The following is a 25,630-nucleotide window of genomic DNA, read 5'->3' on the forward strand; positions in this document are numbered from 1 at the left end:
GAGGACACAGACAAAATGATGCAAACAGAAAGAAAATATTTATACACAGAGGGAGAGCATGAGAACAAAAGACCTATCTTATTAAATGCTAAATCTCATATGAAGAGTTCTAACAACATAATAACTATGGAAAGCCAGCATCCATATGCATTTTACTACCATCCATCCACCCACCCACCCATCCCCATCCCAAAAGATTTTTTGTTTTGTTTTGTTGTAATACGAAGCACCCTATCCCGGTCCAGCAGCAGTCTCTACTTTTAGAATGATGTCTCCAGGCAGCAGCCGGCCGTCTCTGGCGATTGCTCCATCACTGTAAACATGCTGGATAATGATGTGGGCAAGTGGGGTTTCACGGCCTCCCACAAGCCGAATGGAGAGGCTTTCGTTGGGATCCATTCGATTGATCTTGATGCTGGTAATCTCCCCGTGTGGAATCAGGTGATACAACCTTGGAAAGGCTGCAATGAACAAAGAGTGTTTTTTAATACACCCACCCAAAGGGTATTTCCAGCCACTCTTTCTAAGCCATTCCTTGTTCCTTGTGCATGTTTTCCACTTTGCTGCCTCAGTGCCAGGGTACATTTCTCCGCTGCAATGTTTTCTATGTTTTTGTTTTTGTTTTTTAATCTCAGGCCTAAACCCAATTTTTCTTTCAAGCCCTGCATGAAATGATCTCTTCCAATCAAAGTCTGCCCTGATTCATCTTTCCCTCACTCTCTCTTTGAACATACCACTTCCTATAAAGTGCCCTCTCCTTCTTATGTCAGTAGACCTTCTATTATTATTATTTATGCTCCTTTCTTGCATCCCCCATTGAACTCAGGCCCTGAAGGGCCTTTTCTCCGGCTGCTCTCTGGTTCTCTACACAGACTTTTGCACACAGAAGTCTTCAGCTGAAGCTTGCTTGGTGAAAAGGAAGAAATGAATTATCCTTTTGGAATGAATTGCAACTTCAATGACTTCAGAGTTAAAAGGAGAGCCAAAGATCATATAGGTTGGTGTTTTCAAACTTTAGTTTTTGACTGAATGTCTTTTTCTACAAGTTCTCTCCTACTTCTCATCCATTGTGATAAGGTGGAGAGAACAGCCAAACTGACTGCTGTGTAGCTCGATAGTGACAGTCACTCCTATAGAGAGGAGCTCCTTAAAGCACAGAGCGGGGACGTGAACTAACTAGCTGGAGGTTGCAAAGTGAGGTGGCACTCTAAGCTAGGGCAGAAGCCAGGCTCCTGAAGACAGGGACACTGGCTGTCTCCATAAGGTTTCCTGGAGCCAGGTGTTCACACCCAGGTTAGAGTCCTCAGGGGACTTCCCTATGGATCTATAAGCCAGCAGTAGGACTCGTACTGTTTCCGCATTCAGTTTGAATAGAAGTGTTCAGAGGGGACTCCAGCAAGCACTAGGACCAAGCTACAACTACTTTGGTGGGATTTCCTAATGATCTCAACTCTCCAGGAACAATACAGGAAAAAACAAAACAAAACAACTTGCTTCAAAATATTGAAAATCATGATTAACAAGGTAATTTAGTGGCCAGAGGGAGCTTGAGACACTGTAAATGTGTTCTCTTAAACTCCATGCAAATTTAACCTAATGTAAGTGACTGGCTTCCCTGTAAGGCAGCCAGTAGCTGTCTTAATCTGTCAGTTCTATAATCTGCCAGTTCCTGGTGCTAATAGTACTGGTGTGACTGAGTTCAATTAATGTTTAAACTACTTTGATTACATTAGGTACACTATCCCACAAACATTATCAGAACATGTCCACCACTGACAAGGGAATGAAAATTTTTGAAGAATTACTTTGTGCAAAGAAAGATACGGAAATGATCATCAAAGCTGTCAATCTTCCCTCCTATGACAAGGGAATGAAAATTTTCGAAGAATTACTTTGTGCAAAGAAAGATACGGAAATGATCATCAAAGCTGTCAATCTTCCCTCCTTCCTCGCCCTTGCTTACTGTTTCCTTCCTAACAAATTATAAAAGTCATACCTAATCACACTAGTAAATGATGTTAAGTAGAGCCACACCAATAGGTCTTAGTGATCTTGAAGAGTTAAAGGAGTTTTTAAACTATCAAACTTGCCTTGGTCTGGGAAGAAAAGCACTTACTCAATATTATGTCCTCCCTCATAGACTAAAGGATTTAACAGTTACTATTTACTGAGATTTTATTATATTAACGGGCCTTGAGCTAAGCAGTTTGAATGCATGTTTTTAGTTCTTGTAATAACTCTGTGAAGCAGATTGTTATCCCTGCTTTTAGATGAAAAATTAGAACACTGGCTGGAAGGGAAGTGAGAGAGCAGTCTGGACTGTCGCAGGGAGGTAAGGAAGATTTAATACTTAGGGACTATGATAAGCTCAGAGTTGTTCAAACATGGAGAGAGAATACGGGGCATGAGATGATCATAAATGAGTAAGGACGAGCTTCTGTGACCATGTATGAATTTTTTTCTGAGGCATAACAAATACAATAGTTGGAGTTCTACCTCCCAAACCTCTGTAGTGAGGGCAGTATAGCCTAGTATTCAAGAGAGTGGTTTTTGAAACCAGAGGGCCTTAGTTAAAAATCCTAGTTCTTCCAGTTTTTAGCTGGGTGACTTCGGGTTAGTTACCTAATCTCTCTGGGTCTCAAGTGTCCTCGTGTATAAAAACAGGAACAATAACCCTATCCCCTAGCATTGTTGTGACATCTAAATGACGTAAAACTTTTGGCACACAGGAAGAGCTCAAATTTTGAAACTGTTTTTTACTATTCTAAAATTCTAATACAAAGGGCCGGGGATTTAACTCAGTGGTTCCAGCCCTGCCTCGCAAGCACAGGGCCTGAGCTCGACCTCTGGTACTCCAAAAAAAACCAAAACCAAAACCAAAAAAAAAAAAAAAAAATCGAATATAAAATGAAAAGAAATGAGTGAGGCAGTATTTTACCAGCTCCACTTATATTGGGGAAAACATATAGGATCTAAGATCTAACAGCTTGCTTTACATATATTCTAGAGCCACATTACCTGTATTCAAAATACAGCAAGATAATTTGCAGCAAGCTAAGTAATCTCCCTGTGTCTGTTTCCTCATATATAAACAGGAAAATAATGATACCTACTTCTTAGGATTGTGTTGAGGAATAAATGCATGTAAAATACACAGAACCACACCTCATTCATAGTAGTAATAAGATCAAGTACTTATATACCACTTACTATGTACAAACACTATTTTAAAAGCTTTTCACTCTATTATTAAATTTTATATTATTACACTAGTCCCTGAAGGTGAAGGTTCCAACAATTTTTCCATCATCTGTGCAAGTGGAGAACAGTAGCTTCTGCCCTCATTTACCTACAAGATAAATAAGCTGATCAAGGTGAAAAACATCTTCCCCTTAGGAAGAGGGGTCCCAGTAGGTGGATGGCAGTTAGCCTGTCTTCAAGCCTGATGTCACTCTGGGAGCCCAGGCCATGTCCAGTCTTGTCGGGGAGTTCATTTACCTTCCGTGGCATTTTCATGGTTTCCCCTGCACTGATCAGCATGGTTGGCAAAAACGCTCCCATTCTTTGTCCTTCGAAGAACATTCAAGGCTCGATTAAATTTTTTAAAAGATCTGCTTCTGATACTGGATCGCTCAAAGGGCCATGCTGAGGAAAAGAGAGACGAGTAATAGTGCTTATGTGTTAAGTCATCTTTTATCCACACACTGGATCAGTTATATACAATAAAACATGAACAGTGATTATTTCTAGATGGAGGGATTATAAAAATTGTTTATCTGTATTTTCTAAGTTTTCTATAATGAAATATATCCAGCTTGTTAAAAAAAATCTCTCTTTTTTCATTCCTGGGCTAAATTGGATATAACAGTATTTTTCTTGAGGAGGCAGGAGCCATAAATCACAAGGGCTCACTTCAACCCCTTTCACCAAGTCAGATTACACCATTTTAATTATCTGAGGTACTCGTGGTTTCAATTCACTTTGGAGAATTGGACATTGAGTGGCTGCCAAAACTACCAGAACCATTTCCCTTAAAAAAACATTTCTAGAACTTTCCACAGTGAATATTCCTCAGAGTATAATCCCAAGGAAGGCCAAAAGCCCATTCCCAGACACCCACCCATTTGACTCACCCCTGTTTCGGTTGCTCCTGCCAGTGTCCGTGGGGCTGTTTTCTGGCTGACTATCCTCCACTGTGGACATGTAGGCAGGGTTGTCTAGGCCAGGCTCATCAGTCGTTAAGGAGACAGTGGCAGCTACCGAAACCTCTGGGGAGAGTGGGGAGGCCATGAGACTCGCGCAGCCATCAGAGCAGCCATCTTGGGAACGCCTCTTCCTGTCCTTGGTCAGGCCGTAGTGGGAGGCACCTTTACAGCTGGAACAAAACCCAGGAAGTTAGAGAGCTTTGACCAACATGCAAGTGCTCAGTGAGGACTCTTCAAGTATACCTGCCTGCCTCAAGTCCCTCTTTCTTTTCACAGATAAGCACTCAATATATACTTGCCAAAACCAAGTGAATTCTTGACTTAAATACATAGTTTTTTAAAGACATTTGCCATGTTCTCCTAATGCAATCTCGACACTGGCTGCTGGAACACAAAGGTATTAAATTTATGGGGACTACATGACTAGGGCTTGTGGCTGGTGATCTTTAAACTGTTTGGACCCAGTAATTCCTTCTTGCTGGTATTTGCTTTGACCATGAAAGCTCTTAAGTCACATTCTCCTTTTTTTGCGTTTTGCTCCCACAGACTTGAACAAAAATACAAAACTCTTCCCAGATTCCATATTTAACTGTCCATGGAACAAAATCATCATTGCCACAAAGCCACAGGAGTTTACTCAGCATTGCCATTCTCTAAGGCCAAGCTTGGTGGCTTCCATCTCTGCCTCTGTACTGGTCTGAAAGTCAGTTCCTTGCTCCTCTGAGAAGCCAGAACCAGGGGCAGCTGTGCACTGGAAAATGTCATTGTCTAGCATTGGGAGAGTAAAAACAGCTTTTACAGTTTTTAACAATAACACATTTATTTAAATGCAATCATCATCTATTTTACCAAAAAGCAAACTTTGTCATAAAGGGTAGTCATTGGTGCAACAGGGAGAGGCAGGGAAAGACCATGCCCAAGGGCCAGGAGATTAAGGTTTGAGCTGATCCAGGTCCACATTTTTCCATCAGTTCAATTTTATTGCCATTGGGCAAGTCATCCGAGCTCACAGGCAAGATTTTGTCGGGAAATGACGCCATGAGGCGGATAGCCAACTTCAGTAGTTGTAAAAACAGAAATCAACTCAATAAATCTCTATTTGCATATAACAAACGTGCTGATTATACGTTACTCTTATCCATGCACTACACAAAAATCTTGTATTTTTGTGCTATAATAAACCTTTCAGAACCTATTTGGAGTGATATTTCATTTTCTTGAAAGGAAACAAACATTAAAGGAATTAAGATGTATTATGTATGTGTACCCACTACATACAAGCAAGGCAAACATTATGTGTTACAAACATGTACTAAAACAGATAAACAAAAGCTTTGTCCAAAAAGCCACCTCCCAAAATGTCAGTATACATTAAATATGCACTTGATTTATATTGCCTATAGTACCATAGAACACGTAGACTTGAAGGGTCCAAGGTCTAAATCAGAATCTTTGCCCTAAAATTTACCTATCTGGGGCATCTAAGTAATTTTATTAATCTGGTGAAATTTCTTAATCTGCACATACTCATTGGTATAAGGTTTGACTGACATTAAGTGTTGTCAAGAGTTTAGTACCTTGCTAGTCATACAGTATATTGTAGCTATTCCCACAATGCATCTATTTCAAGAGGCTCATTTTCCCATCCATTAACATGTCTGAGAGCAGGAAGCATGTGTAGTGATGGGGTTAAACAGTTTCTGTTGCCAGCAGCAGCAGACATGATAATGGTGCCATTGAGTGAGCCTGACCAACACAGCCGTAGGTATCACTGTGTCTCTTCCATTGCATTGGGTGCACTCCTGGTACTATGGGTTGAGTTTAATTGTCATTTAAAGGTTTTAGAGAAGATTACATTATGATTCAGCATTGAAATGAAAAGTGACTGTAGACAAAGCCTCAGAAAGTGCATAATAGCTAAAATTTGGAAACAATTGCCCATCAACTGGAGACTGGATAAAGAAGATTTTTTTATATTAAAAAAGAATGAGAAACTAGAGATATTTATAGCTAAGTGGATGCACACTGAGGCCATACTCAAGTGAAATTAATAAATCATACATGTGTAAATACCAAATAGTTTCTCTGGTGTGAAAAACTAAAAGTATAAATAAGAATCAAAATGTATAATTGATATGGTGTAATAGGAAGAAAATGTCTGAAAGAGTAGGGGAAGTGAGAAGAGTAGGGGAAAGGGAAAAAGGGAAAAGAAAAAATCTGACAAATGGAAAAGGATGGAAACAATGTCTTTGTAAACAGGGAAGGGTAGAGGAGGTGAAGGGAAGGCTGGGAATGGGGAAAAATTAAGAACCAAGATAAATCATGTAAAGGTACAAGATCCCAATGACTAATGTAATTGTATTGTATATCTAAAATGTACCAATAAACTTAATTTAAAAAACTAGCAAAGAGAAAGCAGAGGGACATAAATTTGATATGGATGAAACAAATATCCTTAGACGAAGGTCCATACTTCCACATTTTCTTGCAAAGGAATAAGCAAATGCTTTACTTGCTTAAACATATACCCCTAAAGAGATTTAAAAAAAAGTATTATATTTTGTTGCTAAGATCACTACAAAAGGTTTGCTTGTTTTACACCAAGTGGTGCAACCCAAGGCAGAAGAAGTTGCCAAAGTGCCTGAATGGATTTGGAAGACACAGGAGCCTGCTTTGACCAATCCAGTCATAAGAATCCATCATTTAACTGGTGAGACATCTTTAAATTTCTTTTTCTCATTGGTCCATACAGTATGATGCTTCTTATATAATTAGTGGCATTTTAGATGTGATGAAATGTAGTTTTAAAATTAGTGTAAAGGTTTAGGTTTATACCACCTTATGCTCTTCTCTTCCAGAAGAGGGAAAAGGCCAGTGCAAGCCCCAGTTTATGCTGCTAGTGCTTCCCTCATAGGAAGAGTTCAAATTCCTGGTTTGAACTGGTGAAGTTTTATCATTATGATTGGCTACTTTGACTTCCATTCTGCTTACAAATAGGAAAGATGATACGAGAAATTAAAAAATTGGAAGAAAGACTATGTGTTGGAAAAAATAGAAGCTAGCATGCATTTGAGTAGCTCCAAAGTCATAAATACATAAGAGGAATGCTTCCAAGGAGGCCTTTAGTATTTGGTCAGCAATGGATGTGAAGGAAGTTTATAGGATATTTAGTTGGTTTGAGGAGTATCTTTTGGGAGGGTGGTGGTGGTGCTGCAGTGTCCTTAACTATGTGAGCCCTGCCAGAGCAGGAAATTAATGTTTCAGTTGTACAAACAGCTGGCAAAGGCACAGGAAGGACTTTCTTGGTAGCAGAGGTAGGAGAGTAAAGGGCAGTAGGGAATGGCATATCCCAGTGGGAAAAAATGACATCTTATTCTGTGGTCTTATCACTGAGCAGGTCAAAATATTTCTAAGATATTTCAATCCAAAACTATATCATGAGGAAATTTACAGTTTAAAATTCCTTGGATGCTAAAGACATATTTTTGAGTCCCAGACAGGAAAACTCCACAAAATGGGTGGGTAACTAGCTTTCCCTCTGGCAATATATTGTATTTATCCTTATGATAGCTGGGAAAGGTACAGAATCTACACCGAAATCTGCAGACTCACAAGCTTTGTTTGATAAAAAAAGTTCTGTTAGAACGAGTTATTCGGCTTCATAGCTCAGCTTGAGTCTGAGGCACAGCGTGACACATGAAGGCAGTGGCCTGTACTTACTAATTATCTCTTTTGCAGTGACTAATACTGGAGCCTCTTGATTTACAGGCACAGAAGAGGGAAGGGGAAGGAAAGAGCTGATTAACACTGGCCAGTACAGGAACATTTGGTAAATCCTGGGCTGTGTTCAAAGCAAGCAGGATTTATGCTCCCTTTTAGTTATCTGGGGGACTAAGTACTCTCAGGTGGTGATGGCCATGAACTTGAAGGATGAACACAAGGAACACAGAAAACCGTTTTTCACCTAAACCACAAACCCTGGATGTGCTTTCTGCTCAAATGTGCAACTCTGGAAATCAGTGTTCTCAGTAATAATGAAGCAGGAGTCCTGAGGTCTTTCGTTAAAGTCAGCAGAGACAAATCAGTCTTTAAGTCAGAATGCTGACACTAGGTATGCTGGAATCTCTTGTCTATTTTTTTTGGGGGGTGGGGTTTGGAGGAGGCACAAGAAGACAAATGGAATCCTTTGCTACAAAATTCCCGAGTCTATGTGTTCACTGCTAATGGGAGTTGGATGCAGGATGGACCCCAGACACAATTCACAGGGGTTCTGGATGGTCGTTCTCCAGGGAGTTCAGGACAGAAGGCAGCAGGAGCTGGTTGTTGGGAGGGGGTGGGGGGCCCTTGCTGATGGTGAACTTGCCCACTTATGATAGAAGAGTTGTCCTTAAGAAAGTGAGCATGGGCCCCTCACCATCACTTTCCAGACAGCTATAGATCTCCCTTTGATCTCCAACTTCCCTCATACTCTCTTCTCAATTCACTTCTGTATTAAACAAAGACCTGGTCAGCTTCTCACTTTGAGACCATTGATTGCCCAGTCTGGGCATTGCAAACTCACATAAAAGTGGGGAAAAGACAGAGGTAATTGTGGGTGGGGCCCATGGGGATTATCGACCCTGCAGCCACTATACAGCTTGACTGATTGCTCTTTGAAGAAGGCTTGGCCAGAGTTGCTGTGGATGCCAAAATCCAATTTTGAATGTGAAATCTTTAAATGGCAATAAATAAAAAAATTCTTAAAATGCTGTGTGGTTCAAACAAAACACATCTGCAGGACAGAGCAGTCTCAAGGCACAGCACATTCTGATCTCTGGACGTAGGAAAAACTTCCAGTGTGGGTAGTTGGCCTATTTCTATCTTTTAAGTCCTCTAGGAAGCAACACCACCCTCCTATGCTCTGCCCCAATCTCCCTCCACCCCACCTGTGTGGAGTGCACACAGTGCATATGAAGGGAGTGCACAGAGGTCGGATGGCTCTGTAGAGGCTTCTCCCAAGTCTCAATTCTCACATGTTCTTTTATTCACAAGAGAACTCCTAGCTTGCCCACAGCTGGTATTAAATGGGAAAGAGGGATATCTGATCCTATTGGATACACGTATTCTTTCAGGCAAAAGGAATCAAGATTAGAAGAGTGTGGAGAGAAGCGAGTATCCCTGCCAACAGCTGTATCTGAGGCTTTTGCTGCTCCACTGCACAGAATGAGTGATTCTGAAGTCTGCTCCAAGTGGGGTGCAAGAGCCAGGCTGGGAGATCTGCTACAGGAAAGGGGATGACCATGGTGAGATTGCAGTGTCCTTGGGAAGATAACTGTAAATAAATACACCACGAGGATCCTCAGGAGCTCACAGTGCTCTGGTGCAGAGAAAGCCTCTGTGCTTTGGTCATATGTGCTTAGCTCCCCACCCCACTCTTTCTTCAGGGCCGCCATACTAGCCACAGTTCTCCTTATACCACACCTCTATGGCTTTGCAACAGACCCTAGCCCAACTCCCTTCCCCTGTTACGCATACCCCACCTCCCCTGGCCAACCCACCCTAACAACACCAACACAATTTTTATTTTATTTATTTTTTACTCAGAAACTTCCAAGGAAATATTTCTCATTGTTTACAGGATGGAGTCCCACTCCCTCATCCTTCACCTATGGGGCTTCATAGCTTCACCTGTAGAGGCCAGTAACCTAGGATGAGGTGCACAAGAGAAGCGAGTATCCATCCATCTCCTATTACATACTATGCACTGTGCTCTGTGAATGTGGCCTCGATTAGCCCTCCTAATCATCCTGCAGCATAATTTACACTCCCTCATGACACAGAAGGGACAAAAGCCTGTTCAGGTTTATAGAGAGGACTTGGGATCTGAACCTAGGCTGTGGGTTCTTTGCTTCCTCCCTTTAATGGCCTGGCCCTTTTCTTCCCCTGGTCTCCAAAATTCACGTGTCACCTCACCCTCTCCCCATATCTTCACTTTGACATCTAGAAGGCATCCTAAAATACTCATCCAATCACTCTAATTCTCTCTTCAAACCAGATCTTCCTGTATCTTTTTCATTTTTAAAATTTCCATTGCTCAGACAAAACACCTGAGACACCCTAAAAACAATCCACCAAGAAACATCCAGAATCCACCTTCATCTCATCACTTTCACTGGTACCATCCTGGCCCTCCTGTCATCAGTGTGAGGAAACCACCACAGTTTCTCAAGAAAGTTCGTGCTTCACACTTGTTCCTCTTTCTCGTCTGTTTTCAATGAGCAGCTGCTATAGTTTGGATATGGTTGAGTGGCTCCAAGGGTTTGTGCTTTGAGACTTAATCTCAGTCATGAGGTATTAAGAATATAGAAACCGAATCCAGCTATGGTATTTAAAAGTGGGATCTTAGGGAGGTAATTAGCATTAGATTAAGTCATCAGTGTGGGGTCCCCATTGGATGCCAGTGACTTGATAAGAAGAGGGAGAAGCACTGAATGCATGTGCACACTTTCTGTCTCGTGCCATGTGAGACCCTACATCACCTCCGAACTCCATCAGCAAGGCCATCACCAGATGTGGGCCCTTGAGCCTTCAGAAGTATGAGCTAAATAAATCTACTTTCTTAAAAAGTATTCTAGCCTCAAGAATTTTGTTATATTAGTGGAAAAACTGACTAATTCAGCAGCTGAAGTAACCTGTTTAGATGTACTTTACTAAAACACAGAGACTTACCATTACCTACAAGGCCCAGTATTTTCTTTTTTTTTAATTTTAAAATTTTTATTAGTACATGCTTGCAGTACAACATGACTACATTCATTGTGGGAAGTTGGAGCAGGTACACAACACATATTCTTTTTTTCATCCCCTTTCCCTCCCCTCCTCTATCCCTCCCTCCATAATGTGGTCCCCTATTCTTTTGCAAAAACATCTATCTCCCTGGTTCCTATTATCTTTTATTTTCTCTTTAATTTATTTATATTTTGGGTCTCTCATATAAGAAGCGATGCAATATTTAAGCTGTGTGTCTGACTTATTTCACTTAACACTATGGTTTCAAGGTACTTTCATTTTCCTACAAATGGCTCAAGTTTACCCTTCTTTATGACAGAGTATTATTCCACTGTGTATAAATACCATACTTTCTTTATCTATCCATGTGTTGATAGGCATGCAGGCCAATTCCAAGATTTAGCTATTATGAGTTGTACTGTTATAAACATGGGTATGCATGTATCACTGTAATATGATGTCTTTAACTTTTTTAGGATGATACCTGGAAGAAAAACAGCTGGGGTGAGTGGAATTTCTATTTTTAGTTTTTTGAGTAATATCTATAATGATTTTCATAGTGGTTGTACTAGTTCACATTCCCACCAACAATGTAGAAGGGTTTCTTTTTTCTTTGCAACCTTGCCAGCACTGATTTGATTTCTTGATGATGACCATGCTCTTTGGAATAAGATGGAATCTCAGTTTTAAATCTGCATTTTCCTAATAGCCTGAGATATCAAACTTTTTTTCCTGTATTTATTGAAGGCCCTATATTTTCTGTGTCCTGTTACTTCTGACCGGAGGTCCTTCACTCACTCAGGACCCCTGCTCTCCTCAAATTTGCCCAGCATGTTCCTGCTCTGGGGTCTCTGACTCTCATGGGGCCTCTGCCTGGAATGCTCCTTCCCAAGATTCCCATTGAGTTCGCCCTCTCATCTCTTCCAGGCCTCTGATTAAAATTCACCTTCCTCAACTTCCCTATTTAAGACAGCAGCCTATTCTTCTGGTACATCCTTTGTGCCATCCTTCTGGTACATTCCTCTTCCCTGCTTATTTTTTTGTATGGAATTCACATCCAAAGACAGGGAGCTGTGAATCACAATCATCTTTGATGCCTGAAACAACTGGCATAAAGAAAGTATTCAGGGCCGGGGATTTAGCTCAGTGGTTCCTCTGCCTAGCTTACAAGCTCAAGGGCCCAAGTTCTATCTTCGGTACAAAAAAAAAAGAAGAAGGTGTTCAGTGTGTAATTTTTGAATGAAAGGATAAAAGGTTATTAGTGGGGTGGGAGCATCCTTATTCCAAAATGCTTTAAAATCAGAAACTTTCTGAGCATTGACGTGATACCCCAACTAGAAAATTCCACACCTGACCTCAGGTGATGGGATCAGTCAAAATGTACATGCACTAAATACTGTGTAAAACTTCCTTAAGGCTATGATTATAGGGTGTACACAAAACAAAAGAATTTCATGTTTAGACTTGGGTCTCATCCTTGAGATATCTAACTATATATAAGCAAATATCCCAAATGCTGGCCCCAAGTATTTCAGATAAGGGGATCTGAAATTGTCAATCTCTATCCAAGTTGGCTCTCTGTATTAATGAGATGGCTCAGGTCAGTTGTATTTCCATCTGGCGATGTCTCCCCAGACACTGTGGAGTCTCAGGGTGAAGACCACACCTTATCATCTCAGTACTCAGCCTTTCCAAGCTAGGGGCCCTGAACAATGAAGAAAGTGTGGGAACTAGTTATATTTAACAAGTGCTAGGATATTGACCTTCCCAGAAACACTCCTTAGAACATTTAGGCTGGACACTTTAATTTTAATAATTATTTAAATTAGGAGACAATATTTTAAAAACCTAAACATACTATCTGAATAACATTGAGTGACTCTAAATTCCAAACACAGTGAGCTACTACACCAGAACCAAACTCTGAACTTGTAGCCTTTTTCTCTGTAGGACTGAGATGGCTTCTCAGTGTTCGGGAAAAGATGGTTCATGGATGCCCATGTCTTTCACTGCCAAAAGTCAAAACACCGCAGCTCTGCCCAGCCATCTGGTCAACTCCAGGCAGCCATAGGGTTAGAAACAAGTATCTGATGAATAATGGAGCAACAGTCACCCTTTAGTATTCTGTTTCTTGAAATTACCAGGTTGGGAGTTGTTAGATGTGCCCACACAGCCCTGGTAACGTGATTATTTGTGGTCAGTCGTGACACCGACCCCCGATCCCTCACTAAACTTATCATTTCCCTTTTCATTTCCAGGAACACTAACCAAGACCAAAAAAAGAGAAGAAAGAGGGAATAGCAGGCATTTTTATATCAACTAGCCTTTCTTTCCTAAATAATTTGATAGGACTTCATTTGATCTGGAATTTGAAATGATGTCTGTGCTAAGACTGAGAGTAATCATTACCATACACCTTCCTTTGATGCATTATGCTGCTGCAGTGGGAATTCTTCAGTACCGAAATACTTTTTTTCACTCAGTGAATTCTTAGGGAAGTCATCCTAAGAAAGATGATGCCCTGAAGTGGAAAAAGTATAGGCTCTCACATTTAAAACTTCTAGTGGAGAATCCCAGGTCTGCCACCTACCAGTTCTGCAAATTTGGACAAGTTCCTTAGTCCTCTGGAGGCTTCTTTTTCACAAAATCAGCACAATAATGTTTAAAGATTCATGCAAAGTGCCTAGCAGAGCTCGGAATATGGTAGCAACTCAAAAGCAGCAACTAGCATGATTATTAATACTACAAGGAACACTGTTAGACACTATGGATGCAAGACAAACACTACACCTAGTTGGTGGGCCATATGAGGACACGCCACATTACTAGAGATACAAGCCAAATGTTGAGAGAGCTCAGAGGAGGGGATCACTCGCTTTGGGTGAAATCCAAGCAGAGTCCTTGAAATGAGTGATGCTGGTTTAACAGATTGGAATAGCGCATTCAAAGGCCCTGAGACTGTGAGTACATGGCATGTGCCAGGAATAGCATATTCCCTGCAGACTTTGTCCCTGTGACAGTGACGGGGAAAGAACAGACCTGAAGTGAGATCAGGAGGAGGTGAAATGTTGGAAGAGCTCTGTGAATACTGTCCAGGATGCCTGGCTGCTAAACTCAGTTCTGGGGTTCATCAAGGCTAAGCCATACACAGAAAGTAGGAGATAAGCAGACACTAGGTAGTCTGATGCCAAGACAAGAGGGTGGGACAGAGCAGAAGGGATGAAACTAAGAGGGGAGAGCTCAAAGTCATCTCACAGACTCCCTGGCCATAAATCTAAGGTGGACTGCTACCTTCATCCTGCTAGCCACCTGCTTTCACCTACTAGCACTTAATGTCTTGGGAAAGAATTTCCCAATTTATTTCCCTTTTATATGCCTTACCCCTCCCAAAGGAATACAGCTTCCAGGGGAAGAAAATTCTTGTTTGCCTGGCTCACCACTAAACCCTCAGCACTGGACAAAAGGCACTGGTGGATGGGGTGTCAGCAGGCTGTGTGTGTTACAGCAATCCAAGAAATTCTGAAAGCAATTATTTTTTTCTTTCTCCTTTTAGTAGATGCTTTCCTTGTGTACTTTTAATTGTGCTGGCCCAGATGTGTTTTAGCAGTTCCTGGTTGCCTAGATCTTTTTTTGGAAGAAGGCAGGCTACACATTTTAAATACACAGCAATTACTATTTCACAACCTCTCTAATACAAAGCATTAAAATTTTTTACTGTGAGATAAAAGTAAATACATCAGCCAGGCACCATCCTCCAAAACACCCCTCTTAGGCTCCCCAAGTCCACCCTTGAGGAGGAGCCATGCCTGCTAACCAAGTCCCAATCATTTGGAAGAGGCTCAAGTAGCAATAACACAATTCCTGTTCATACAACTGTGCTTCTCATTCTGCAAGTAGAATCCCCACTTAGAAGCTTTGTGAATTCAGACTGGATAATTATTTTCCACATTTCATTTCCATATCTACATCATCTTAAATAGGTCAAGTCGCTTTTCCTTGCTTGGATTACTTTTGTTTCCCTTCTAGGTTACCACCCACAATCCCTGTGATGGACTACATGGCCACTTGCATAGCTGCCGGAAATGATAAATGAAAAAGTCATCAGCCCTTGTGCGTAGTCATGGACGAAGTAAACATCAGTTAGCAAGTAAAAGAGGTCATCAGCTGGGCAAACCTACCCTCCAGTCATCATTTAATCCCTGAATGTGAGCTTGAGCCTGAATGACCCCTGTCCTGGAGAACTGATGGAGTTCTTGCACATGCAGCTCCCCCTCATTAAGTCCCTTTGTCATGCCTCCAAGCTGCTGGGGAAAATGTCTCCAGTCCTTCCAACCACCAGTCTCATTTGTTAATGAACACCAGAAAGGGAAAATTTAAAATGAGCTGGAAAGGCCTGTGAAAATACAGGCCAAGTTCAGGGACAGCTGGAACCTCAGTCTCTTGGCTTTGGTGGGGGTTGGGGGGCAGTGTGCCTCAGGGTAGAGTTCATTTAGGTAACAAGTGGTCCAACAACTTAAGCAAGCTCACCTGACTTGGTTTACCCAAGGTGCTGAGGGGTTGTGTTGTGACAAATCACCCAGTGCTGTGCAGGCACGAGAAACAGTCGGCCAGTCTCCAAACAGGGCTAATTTCTATTTTGGGGGTGGCAGGGAGGCAGGGAGGAAGTGGGTATTCTTCCATCTAATGATCATGGCTCTCTTTTTCTGTCTATTTTTTTCAATTACTTTACAGAATTAGTACCTCTAAGAATCTACGGTTTCATTCTTAATCCTTCGAATCTCAACTCACAAATGACAACATAATTACAGGAAACATTTGTCGCTGTCTGACCTGCTTTGTATCTATTAATCCATTCAATCCTCACACTGTGCCTATGAGGGTAGAAGAGCCATTAAATCCCTCACTTTGCCAATGAGTCATGAACGTAGAAATAAAGTCATTTTCCCAGGGTCACGCAGCTGGTACAAGTGGAGGGCCTGGGCTTTGAACCCAAGGCAGACAGATATTTTTTTTGGTACCAGGCATCGAACTTGGGACCTTGTGCTTGTGAGGCAGGCAGAGGCACCACTGAGCTAAGTCCCTGGCCCAGGTAGACAGAATTTTAATTAAGATGTGTACCTTAGGACTAAAGATGTTGTGCACCCTGGTGGCTGATACTTGGGAATGACCGAAACATAAGAGGCGGCGGCAAGAAGCAGGGGAAATTGGCAGCAGATTATTTATAATGTTATGATCTTTACCATTGATATTATTCACTGCCAGCTACTGAGTGGCTGCTTGCGGAACACAGCAGCACAAGCTGGCAAGCATGGCCTGTTCTGATCAAGTTGGCATCTTCAGGGCTGCAGCTGAGCCATGAGCTGTGAGCATCCTGTGGCCTAGGCCTTTGCTTCCGGCCTGTCATCAGGGCCATTTGTCAATGGAGCATGCTTCTGCCTGCTGGATTCCCACACACCCCCCGGGCTGGCCGTGTCACTGCCATTCTTCCACTCTGAAAATAACCTAATTATTTTTGGGAATAGGTGTGGCCTTTGCAACCCAGAGACAGAAGTTTAAACTGATGCTGTCTGGATGGGCAGGCACCTCTATGTGATATATTTATTCCGCCTCTAGAGGGAGCCCTTTAGTCCTGCATGCACGTATTTCTAACCCTAGCATTTGCGGTGGAAAATAGGCCTGGGGAGTAGGCAGGCACGTCCCTGTCACACTGCTAGTATGCTGTGTTCTCCCCTTAATTACAATACTCACAACACTGCAATGAATGATTAATGTAATTAATTAACGATGGCATTATAATAATGTAATTAATAACAGCCTGAGTTGTCACTTGTTTTGTTTTGGTACCTGGGATCGAACTTGAGTCCTTGAGCTTGGGAGGCAGGTGGCAGAACCACTGAGCTAAATCCCCAGCCCGTTGCTTATCTTTATCAGCAGGTATGGTACTGGGCCTCACACGATCAAATACTGCCCCACCTGGGTTATATTATCCCCATTTTGCAGATATGAAACATGTGGCTTCAAGGGGTTAAGTACTTTACCCCAGATGACATGATATTAAAGTAAGACCTGCAAGTCAGACACAGCTCTGAGATTTTTATGCTCATTTAAATCCTCTGTGTACCTGTCAAGTTATCTTATAATAACTTAACAACTAGAATACATAGTATTTACTGTGGGTCAGGCAATCCTCATAACAACCTAACGAGGTAGGTATGATTATCAGCCCCATCTTGCAGATTTGCAAATTTAATAGCACAAAGGTTAAATTGCTCAGGGTCGCATGGTTAGCATCTAGGGTGACCAGTAACCTCAGTTCGCTCAGGACTGACCTATTTCCTCAGATACAGCATTTTCAGTTTGAAAAATGGTTAGTCCCAGTTAAACCAGAGGAGGTGATCACCTCATACATGACAGAGACTCCAAATCGAAGCTGTCCAAATCATGCTCTCAACCATGAAGCTGTATTGCATTGTCTTCCTCTTTCCCATTTTTTGGAAACAGACTTTTTTGCCCTAAGCTGTAATAAAAACAGAAGCTCACTTTGGGGGTGATTTTGTGGTTGTGGGTGTGTCAGTGTGCACTCCTACGATGCTTTCTTAGATGGTTGTCCAAAATGTTACCCCCAATCTGCTGCTTGAGTCCAGCCCCTCACAGCAGCCCTGTAGGTCCAAAACTTAGGCGCCTCCAGGACTTCCCAGCAATGAGAAGAATCAAGCCCACTGTTTAGTTTAGGAAGAGCTGAGCTGATAGCCTGGAGGGCCTGATGAATACCAGTGCTGCTCCCCAGGGTGATGCTAAAGAATTCCAAAGCCAAAACCAGATGTGAAGCTGACAGTGGTTAATGAGGGATGGTAGAGGGCTTGGGCACAGTCCACACGCCAGGTCAATTCTTCACAGAGACGTCAGCAGAGTTTATCCATTCCGTGACTCTCCAGCATCTTGGGGGTCAGTGAGTTCTTCTCCTGGACATGTTGGGGGAGGGGAACCGATAGTCCCATGCTACAGATGATTTGAGTTTTTCACCAACTGCCCATGGACTCGGGTGTGTATGTGGGGGATGGCAGTGAGGTCAGAAGTGGGGGAAGGTGAGCTTCAGACTTCTGGTCTACGCAATTATTGGTTATATTCAGACTTGTACTACTTACTTTGCAAACACTTGGAAATGACAAAGTCTAGCTTTTCATTTTGGGTAACTAGAGTGTGGATCAACCGTGCTTTTGATTTCAGGATTGTTTGGGAAGGAATTTCAGGGTAAGAGGAAAGGGGTAGATTTCATGATGGGGAGAATATTGAAACGTCAAAACTCTCTGCCCACTGAGATTTTCCAACCAGCTTTGAAAAGCAACCTGTGTATGTGCAGAGTCTGCAAGGAGTTTTTAAAATTTTTTTTATTTTTTATTTTTGAGGCCTTGTGTTTCTACAAAAGTCTGTGCAATCCTAGAGGCTGAGCAGAGGTTGAAATAGCTTGAGGTGGAGATGGAGATGTGGAGGAAGGTGGTATGGCACAGAGTAGAAATCATCTCCAGACAACATTTAAAAACATTCTTCCATTCCTCTAAGTATATTCCACTGTACTCCTAGGATAACTAAAAAATGCTAGAGCTTGTCCCAGCACTTTAGGTCCTGAGTGTCACAGATTCTCCCACCTGCACTTCGTGACACTTCGATACTGAGATATTGTGTTCTTCCTTATGCTGGTTTTGTGAATGTGTCATAAAAAATATATTTGGATCCTTTGTGTTAAATCTTTTTGTGTGAAAAAAACCCAAAAATCTTATCTGTCAGCCAGTTTTTACATTTGCTAAATGAGCTTCCTAAATGAGAAGCCACCTTATTCCTCCTGCAAATCACATTTCATTCTCCCAAAACTGTATTACACAGTGGGGGTGGGGGCATGATCATGCTTCTCAAGTTTCCGGGAAATGTGCCCTATGTTGGCTTTTTGGATAAATGGAAAGTTCTTTCTCTGTCACCCTTGCCAGACATGCCTCCTAGCTACTACTTTGCTCAGTTCCTTTCATTTGGCACAGTCACTGTGTGGGATGAAGCTTGCTGCAGCCAGGTGCACTGGCAAATTGTCTCTCTTTACATCACACCTGTCTCTACCACAGGTCTGCACCCGGCTTCTCCTCAGTGACCACCACTCAAATCCTACTCATTATCCACAGTCTGTCCTAATCTTGCTTCTCCATAGCAGCGGCCAGTACAGCAGCCCCCACTGCCAGTCATGTGAGAATACATTGCGAGATGCCCAGAGGATGCCTGAAACCACAGGTAGTGCTAAATTCTATGTACTAGCTTTTTTTTCCTACTCATACATATCTGTGATGCAGCTTGAGTTATAAATCAGGTGCAGTGAAAGACTAATAATAATACTAAAGTAGAACATTCATAACAAAACACTATAACCAGAGTTAAGGGATCTGTGGTTTCTCCAAGATAGCTTATTGAACTGTACAAATTAACCTTCTTTTTGTTGACTATTGATAACTGAAACCTTGGAAATCAAAACCATGAATATTAAAATCTCCTTTGTGAATTCGTTCATCGTTCATTTGTTCCACAAACGTCCAAATGACTCCTAAGGTTTACCAAATGACAGATGCAGGCTAAAGGCTCCTAAGACTCTGTCCCTATAGCAGTTAGCAATCTAGTGCAGACGGAAGATAGGTACACAAATAGTTCCATGTGAGCTACACAGTCAGTCCTATGTTCAGGTTCCACCACTTTCAACTCAACTACCCATGAATCAGATAGTTTCAGGGGGAAAAATTCCAGGAATTTTCAAGAATCAAACCTTGAATTTGCCAGGTGCTGAGCACAGCACCAAATCCATCTGAATGAAGTATAGGTGTAGCACCCTGTAGCCTCCTACCACTCAGATGGTATCTCCCCGAGACCATGTCTTATATGTCTTTTGTATCTTGTACATCAGAACTGTGGACCTGTCAGATATTCATAAAATACTTCCTTAGTTTTAGCACATCCCAATACAACTAGCCCCATTTTTCTGATATTCAAAAGTAATTGATGTTCAGGGAAAGATTTTTTGAAAATGTAGAAAAATAAAACCTAAAAAACGTATTAATCTGCTAAGCCTGCTAATCTTTTTTCTTTTGCACACATATACATATGTGTGTTTTACGTTGTGTGTTTTCAATAACTGCACTAAGTGCACATTTAAAAGATTGTACATTTTATGATACATTGCTAAACAATTTTAAAAATGGTTCTTACCTTGGCTGGGCAATGGAATAACCTGGAAAAAATTTTAAAACTTTAGCATATCAGGAATTTCAGACCATTTAAGGCAGAATCCCTAAGGTAGGCCTAAAATACAATGGTGGGTTTGTATAGCTCTCCATATGATTCTAATGTGCAGAGATGGCTTAGAACCACCACTCCACATCTTTCCATCTCTCTGATTATTTCAACTGATTGATTCATATATTTGTGTTTAGAATGCACTGTCTACTGACTGGTTATTCATTTCATTGTTGACAGCTGGTTGAGCAGGCATCCTTGCTTCCAAAGTAGCTACTAAATTATACCGAGGAGCCATCTGTGGATGAAATCTGGAATAGCGGGGGACCTAGTTCTGTTAATCCCTCAAGGAAAGAAATGGGATACAGTTTCTTTCTGGGCTATTAAATGATTTGGTCTTAGGCAAAGGGAGCATCTATTTACCCTTCCCCTCCACAGTGTCTTAGATTGCACAAAGCAGTGTTTTATCCAAAGTGCCAGTACTTGATTTCTTGAAATTTTATTTATTTGCATAATACAGTTAAACTACAACCAGGCAGACAACTCATCAAGCCGTGGCCAATATGATCATAAAATATTCCCAAACTTAAATATACCTTAAGGAGTACAATGAAAGGCCATCCCAATAATCATAGTGATGAGTTTCTACAGCTTAAAATAAGCCAGTTAAGTTTTTTTCATTATTTTTCATGGTCACGACCTTTAAATGAAATCTCCTGTATCCTTAAAATCAAGCCTGTGATCCATTCAGGGAGTGATGCTGAGCCATAATACGTAGTAGGCTCTCCACTAAGTAGTGTTGAGGGGTATTTCGGTGATTAGATTTTTTTTGGTACTGGGGATCAAGCTCAGGACCTTGCGTTTGTGAGGCAGGCGGTGGAACCACTGAGCTAAATCCCCAGCCCTCAGTGATTAGATTCTTGATTCCAATTACCTATGTAAAAATTAGGTACCCTGCTGCTGGTTTGACAATTTCATGGAAGAAATGAAATAACTTTTAAAAATCTACTTTTTCATCATTTCATTTCTTTCTACATTCCCCCCTCCCACCCATACAGCTAGGCACACTAGGTTCTATAAAATTCTTCAGGGGTTTTAAATACCTTAAAGTAACACTTGCCCATGACATATTCTCTGTGAATGATTTTGATAAAGAGTGGAGGGTTTGCATACATGTTACAACTCTCTTCACCACTGACCCGTCAGTGTTCCATTTTTCACTCCTATTACCCCAGCTGAACATGGCCCTAGCCCTTATTTTCTATTACTTGTGGGCTCCAAAGCTGCCTGTTAAGTATCAATCCATTTTATCCCTTTTCTTTTTACTTCTTTAGGAATTCAACAGTCCCTAAGGAAGAGGCAGCAAAAAAGAGAAAAAAAAAAAAACCCACCCCATAAATGAAACCTAAACTTTGGCTATCTGCCAACCACCCAATTCATCCCTCAACTTATTCATGACTAAAATCTATCACCAGAAAACTGCTCTGAAATCGATGATTTTAATCTGTCCAAGTCTTCCAGAAGGAAGAAACAGAGTCCCCAGATTTATTAGCAGGCCACAGACTTCCAAGTTGTTCAAGACAAGCTTTTGCCCATTTGCCAAAAATGGAAATAGGAGATGGAAATGTGAACCAGCAGGGGATTAGCATAGTCAGCAAAGACTGACATTTGCATATGATGGGATGTGGTGCGAACATCCTTGGGAAATGAAGCCTTCTAGATACTGTAAATTTTTATTATGATGCTAGGCATTTCACTTATGAGTTATGGCGGTATAAATACAGATGAGCAACTGTATGACCTCCAGCTAGAATAAAGAATGGAACCCTTCAGAAATCTTCAAGGAGACACCAACTTAGGCATGTTTATGACAAAGAACAAGTAAAGGATTGTTATAGACCTTGCATGTTATATTTTGAATTGTGAAAATCATTGCCTCAAATTGTATTAGTTTTCAAATATAAACATATACACCTACCTCATATAAAAGCAGACACTGTTCCACCAGGCGGAGGCCATGGTGAACTTGGAAGTATAGTTTTTGCATCTCCAAATGAAGACAGATCCAGATACATTATAGAAATCACTCTGTATGCAGAGAGTTTTAGACACCTGTAACAATTAGCAGCCCTCTTTATTTCACTAATTATCCTGAAATACTCAAGGAGGGCAACATTCAGTGCCCTCTCAATGGTGGATTTGGTTAATTATAGGAAAGAATTTAGTTATTTATGATTCTAAGAACTGATACTCAGAAGACAACTTTCTTTTCCATTCACTTAATTATAATCTGGCTGGTCAGCCTATTCTTAAATTGACCATCAATTGGATTACATAATACTGATGTTTGGAAAAGGATCTTTGTTCCTCCAGAAAACTAGGAGACTTTGACTCCCCATCTGCTCTTCTAATTTTAATAGTATGGATGTATTTAAGAAGATGCATTTTGATAAGGGTTAATCATATGGTTTAATTTTTTTTAAACATATAGTCAGCAGGCTTTCATGGGACCTTGGTAGCATTATGGTCATTGCCTTTCTGAAATTACAATGGGTTTGAAGAGTTTGTGATGGAGAGTAGAGATTTCTTGTTCTAGAAATAATGGAAGAGCTGGGCTTGGAGGTGGCAGAAGTGGCCCTAAGGGGCACAAACATTTGTTGAGCCTTGTACTATTTTTCCATACATGGTATCTATCATATTTAATAGCAGCACATCAGAGGACCAAAGTGGTGCTGTTTTCAACTTTACAGTTAAGAAAATAGATTCAGAAAAGCTAAGTCTCTCACTCAAGGACACATAGCAGGAAAATTTTCCTTGGAGATTCAATTCTAATATAGCTAGTAAATGGTAGATTAATAAATGAAAAACAGGAATGACTTCAAGCCCATACTCTTTCTACCAGATGTCACCACTAGGACTTATTAAATTCCTACAGAGTCAACTGAATTTCTGAAGAGGCTACTGTATGAGAAAGGTCCAAGCAAAACAAACATAAGTGAGCCATTTCCAACCTGAACAGAAGAGTCCACTAGAAGAGGTAAGGGGATATGCAGCCACTGCTCTTCTTCCCAAGACACATGCCATGCATTTGCCAAGAGGAAGGAATGCTTTCTCTGCATTAAAAAAACAAACAAACAAAAAACAACCCTCTGTCCATGCCTAAAGGTGCTGTATTCTAATTTACACATGATCTAAAAGAGGGGTCTCATGGATGGGGTCTTAAGAGTGTACACATGGGGATTTGTGCTTGATTTGGAAGCTTCCAGAAAAGTCATGTAGTGAACAGTCATAGTCTACTTTTGTTAGCCCTTTGAGCCTCAGGGCCTCTCACATACTTGTACACTGTCACTCTTCTTGCTTACTTATCTAGAACTCCCAGAACTATTTAGTGTGGGCTATGGCCTCCCTCATTATAGATTTTAAAGGATCATTAAAATTTCCATGATCTGCCCAAAGTAAAACAACTGGTAAACCAAGAGGATTTAAACTGAAGTCTTTTCCTAGCTCTTTCCTTTGCTTTGCCAATCTATGTGTCAGCCTAGCCCAGCTTATCTAGCTAACCACATAGCTCAGACTTGGCTCCTGTCCACAATTTCAGCTTTTTTTCTTTTTTTTTTTTTTGGCTTGTCTTCTTGAATCAAGGTCTTGTTAAGTAGTTCAAACTTGCCTCAGTCTCCCCAGAACCGGCTCAGGTCTGTTTTGACCTCAGCAAGTCCCTGAAATATTTCTGTCTTGCGGTCAACAAAGTTCACAGGCCCTCAACCAACAAATGGAGAAAATGGTCAGTCAGGCTTGAAAAGCAAAAAAGATCACAAGTGCTGTTTTGCTATTTAACAGTAGACTCAGTCACAGAAGGTTCTTCTTAGTTCAAAAACACGGTAAGCACCGCTACTAAGCTGTGGTTATGGCAGCATGCCCTGTGCCCCACTCTGGAGGTTGAGAAGGTCATTGGGGGTGGGGTGGGGGTGGAGGCGAGGCACTGGCAAGATAATGAAGTTCTTTGTGAACTAAGTCCCATTTTTAGGAAATACCACCTGAGCAGTGCTAGCCTGTACTCTCTCATTTAATAAAAGGGATAATTTGCAAATGGGACTCTGCAAATTGCTGGTATCTATCTAATTATTGTTTAATCAAAATAATCACATGGTGATTGGCACTCCATTTAAAAAAATGCAGGTGATTTGTCCTGAAGTTGCCTAAAGGAAAAGCATTACAGATGATTCTTGATTTACAGTGGTTCAACTTAGATTTTTAGACTTGGGGGGCAAAGGCAATACACAGTATAAACTGTGCTTTAGAGTTTGAGTTTTGATCTTTCTTGTGATGTTGAGCAGCAGCAATGGCAGAAGGACATTGCCCCCAAACAACAACACGATCATGAAGGAACACAAAGGACACTATAGTACTGCATTGCTGGGCTAGGATGTGCAGTAGGCTTGATATAGCAAAGGTGCTTTCAATTTAGGACATTGCCAATTTACAATGGGTTACAATATGTAACCATATCACAAGTTGAGAAATACCTATATAGCATATTTGGAGGAACTTTTACAAAAGAAAAAATTTTAATAAATATTTCAGGATAATATACATCATACTCAACAAAACAGCCTGAATAGCAACTAATGAGAGTGAATAACTGATCAAAACTGGCCTATATGGACTGACTTTATCCATCCTGCCAACACCTCTCTTGGAGGCAGAAGTAGGCTGGTGGGCAGACAGAGAGCATGACCAAACCTAGCCAATTAGGACAGCCAGAGCCAAAACCCGTGTTCCAGGATGGACATGGGACCCAAATCAGATCAATCAGAGGTGGAATCATGTACAATCATCCTTAGTATCCTGTGGGGTTGGTTTAAGGCCTCCTCTAATCCAAACTTCATAAATACTCAAGTACCTTATATAAAATGGTATAATATTTACATATAAACTATGCATATCTTCTCACATACTCATGTTAGACTACTTATAATGCCTTGTAAATGCTGCATAAATAACTGTCTGATATTGCTTATGAAATAAAGACAAGGAAAAAGTTTGCACACGCTTAGTACAAATGGAATTTTCCCAATATTTCTGATGTATTTAGTAGAATCTCTGGACTGGGAACCTGTGTATAGGCAGGCTGACTGTACATCTCCTTGGTGGCAAGAGATTGCCTACATAGGAATGCAGCACAAGGAAAGCAGAACAGTGGGACAATGAGAAGGCCATCCTGATGGTGCCCCAAGATCCAGTTATATCTGGATTTTCAGTTCGTGAGCTGTTTTTGTTGGCATACTGGCACCCACAGAGTCACGCTCAACCACACAAGCAGGCCGAGGATTTAGCTCAGTGGTTTCACTGCCTACCTCGCAGGCGCAAGGTCATTAGTTTGATCCTCAGTACCA

The 25,630-nt window shown here is 41.2% G+C and overlaps 1 protein-coding gene across 4 annotated transcripts in view; it reads right to left on the reverse strand.

Moving 5' to 3' along the window:
• The window catches only part of Lnx1 (ligand of numb-protein X 1), a 109,269-nt gene that overhangs the window by 33,919 nt on the left and 49,720 nt on the right, over positions 1–25,630 (reverse strand). For all 4 annotated transcript variants that reach the window (XM_010640262.3, XM_010640263.3, XM_010640261.3 and 1 more), the window contains 3 exons: positions 4,134–4,375; positions 3,499–3,645; positions 259–461 (listed from right to left, as the gene is read on the reverse strand). In XM_010640262.3, coding sequence (XP_010638564.1) covers positions 259–461; positions 3,499–3,645; positions 4,134–4,375 — 592 coding nt within the window. The remainder of the gene's footprint in view (positions 1–258; positions 462–3,498; positions 3,646–4,133; positions 4,376–25,630) is intronic.

This window comes from Fukomys damarensis, unplaced genomic scaffold (assembly GCF_012274545.1).
Source record: "Fukomys damarensis isolate Sample0158 unplaced genomic scaffold, DMR_v1.0_HiC HiC_scaffold_35, whole genome shotgun sequence".
NCBI lineage: Eukaryota > Metazoa > Chordata > Mammalia > Rodentia > Bathyergidae > Fukomys > Fukomys damarensis.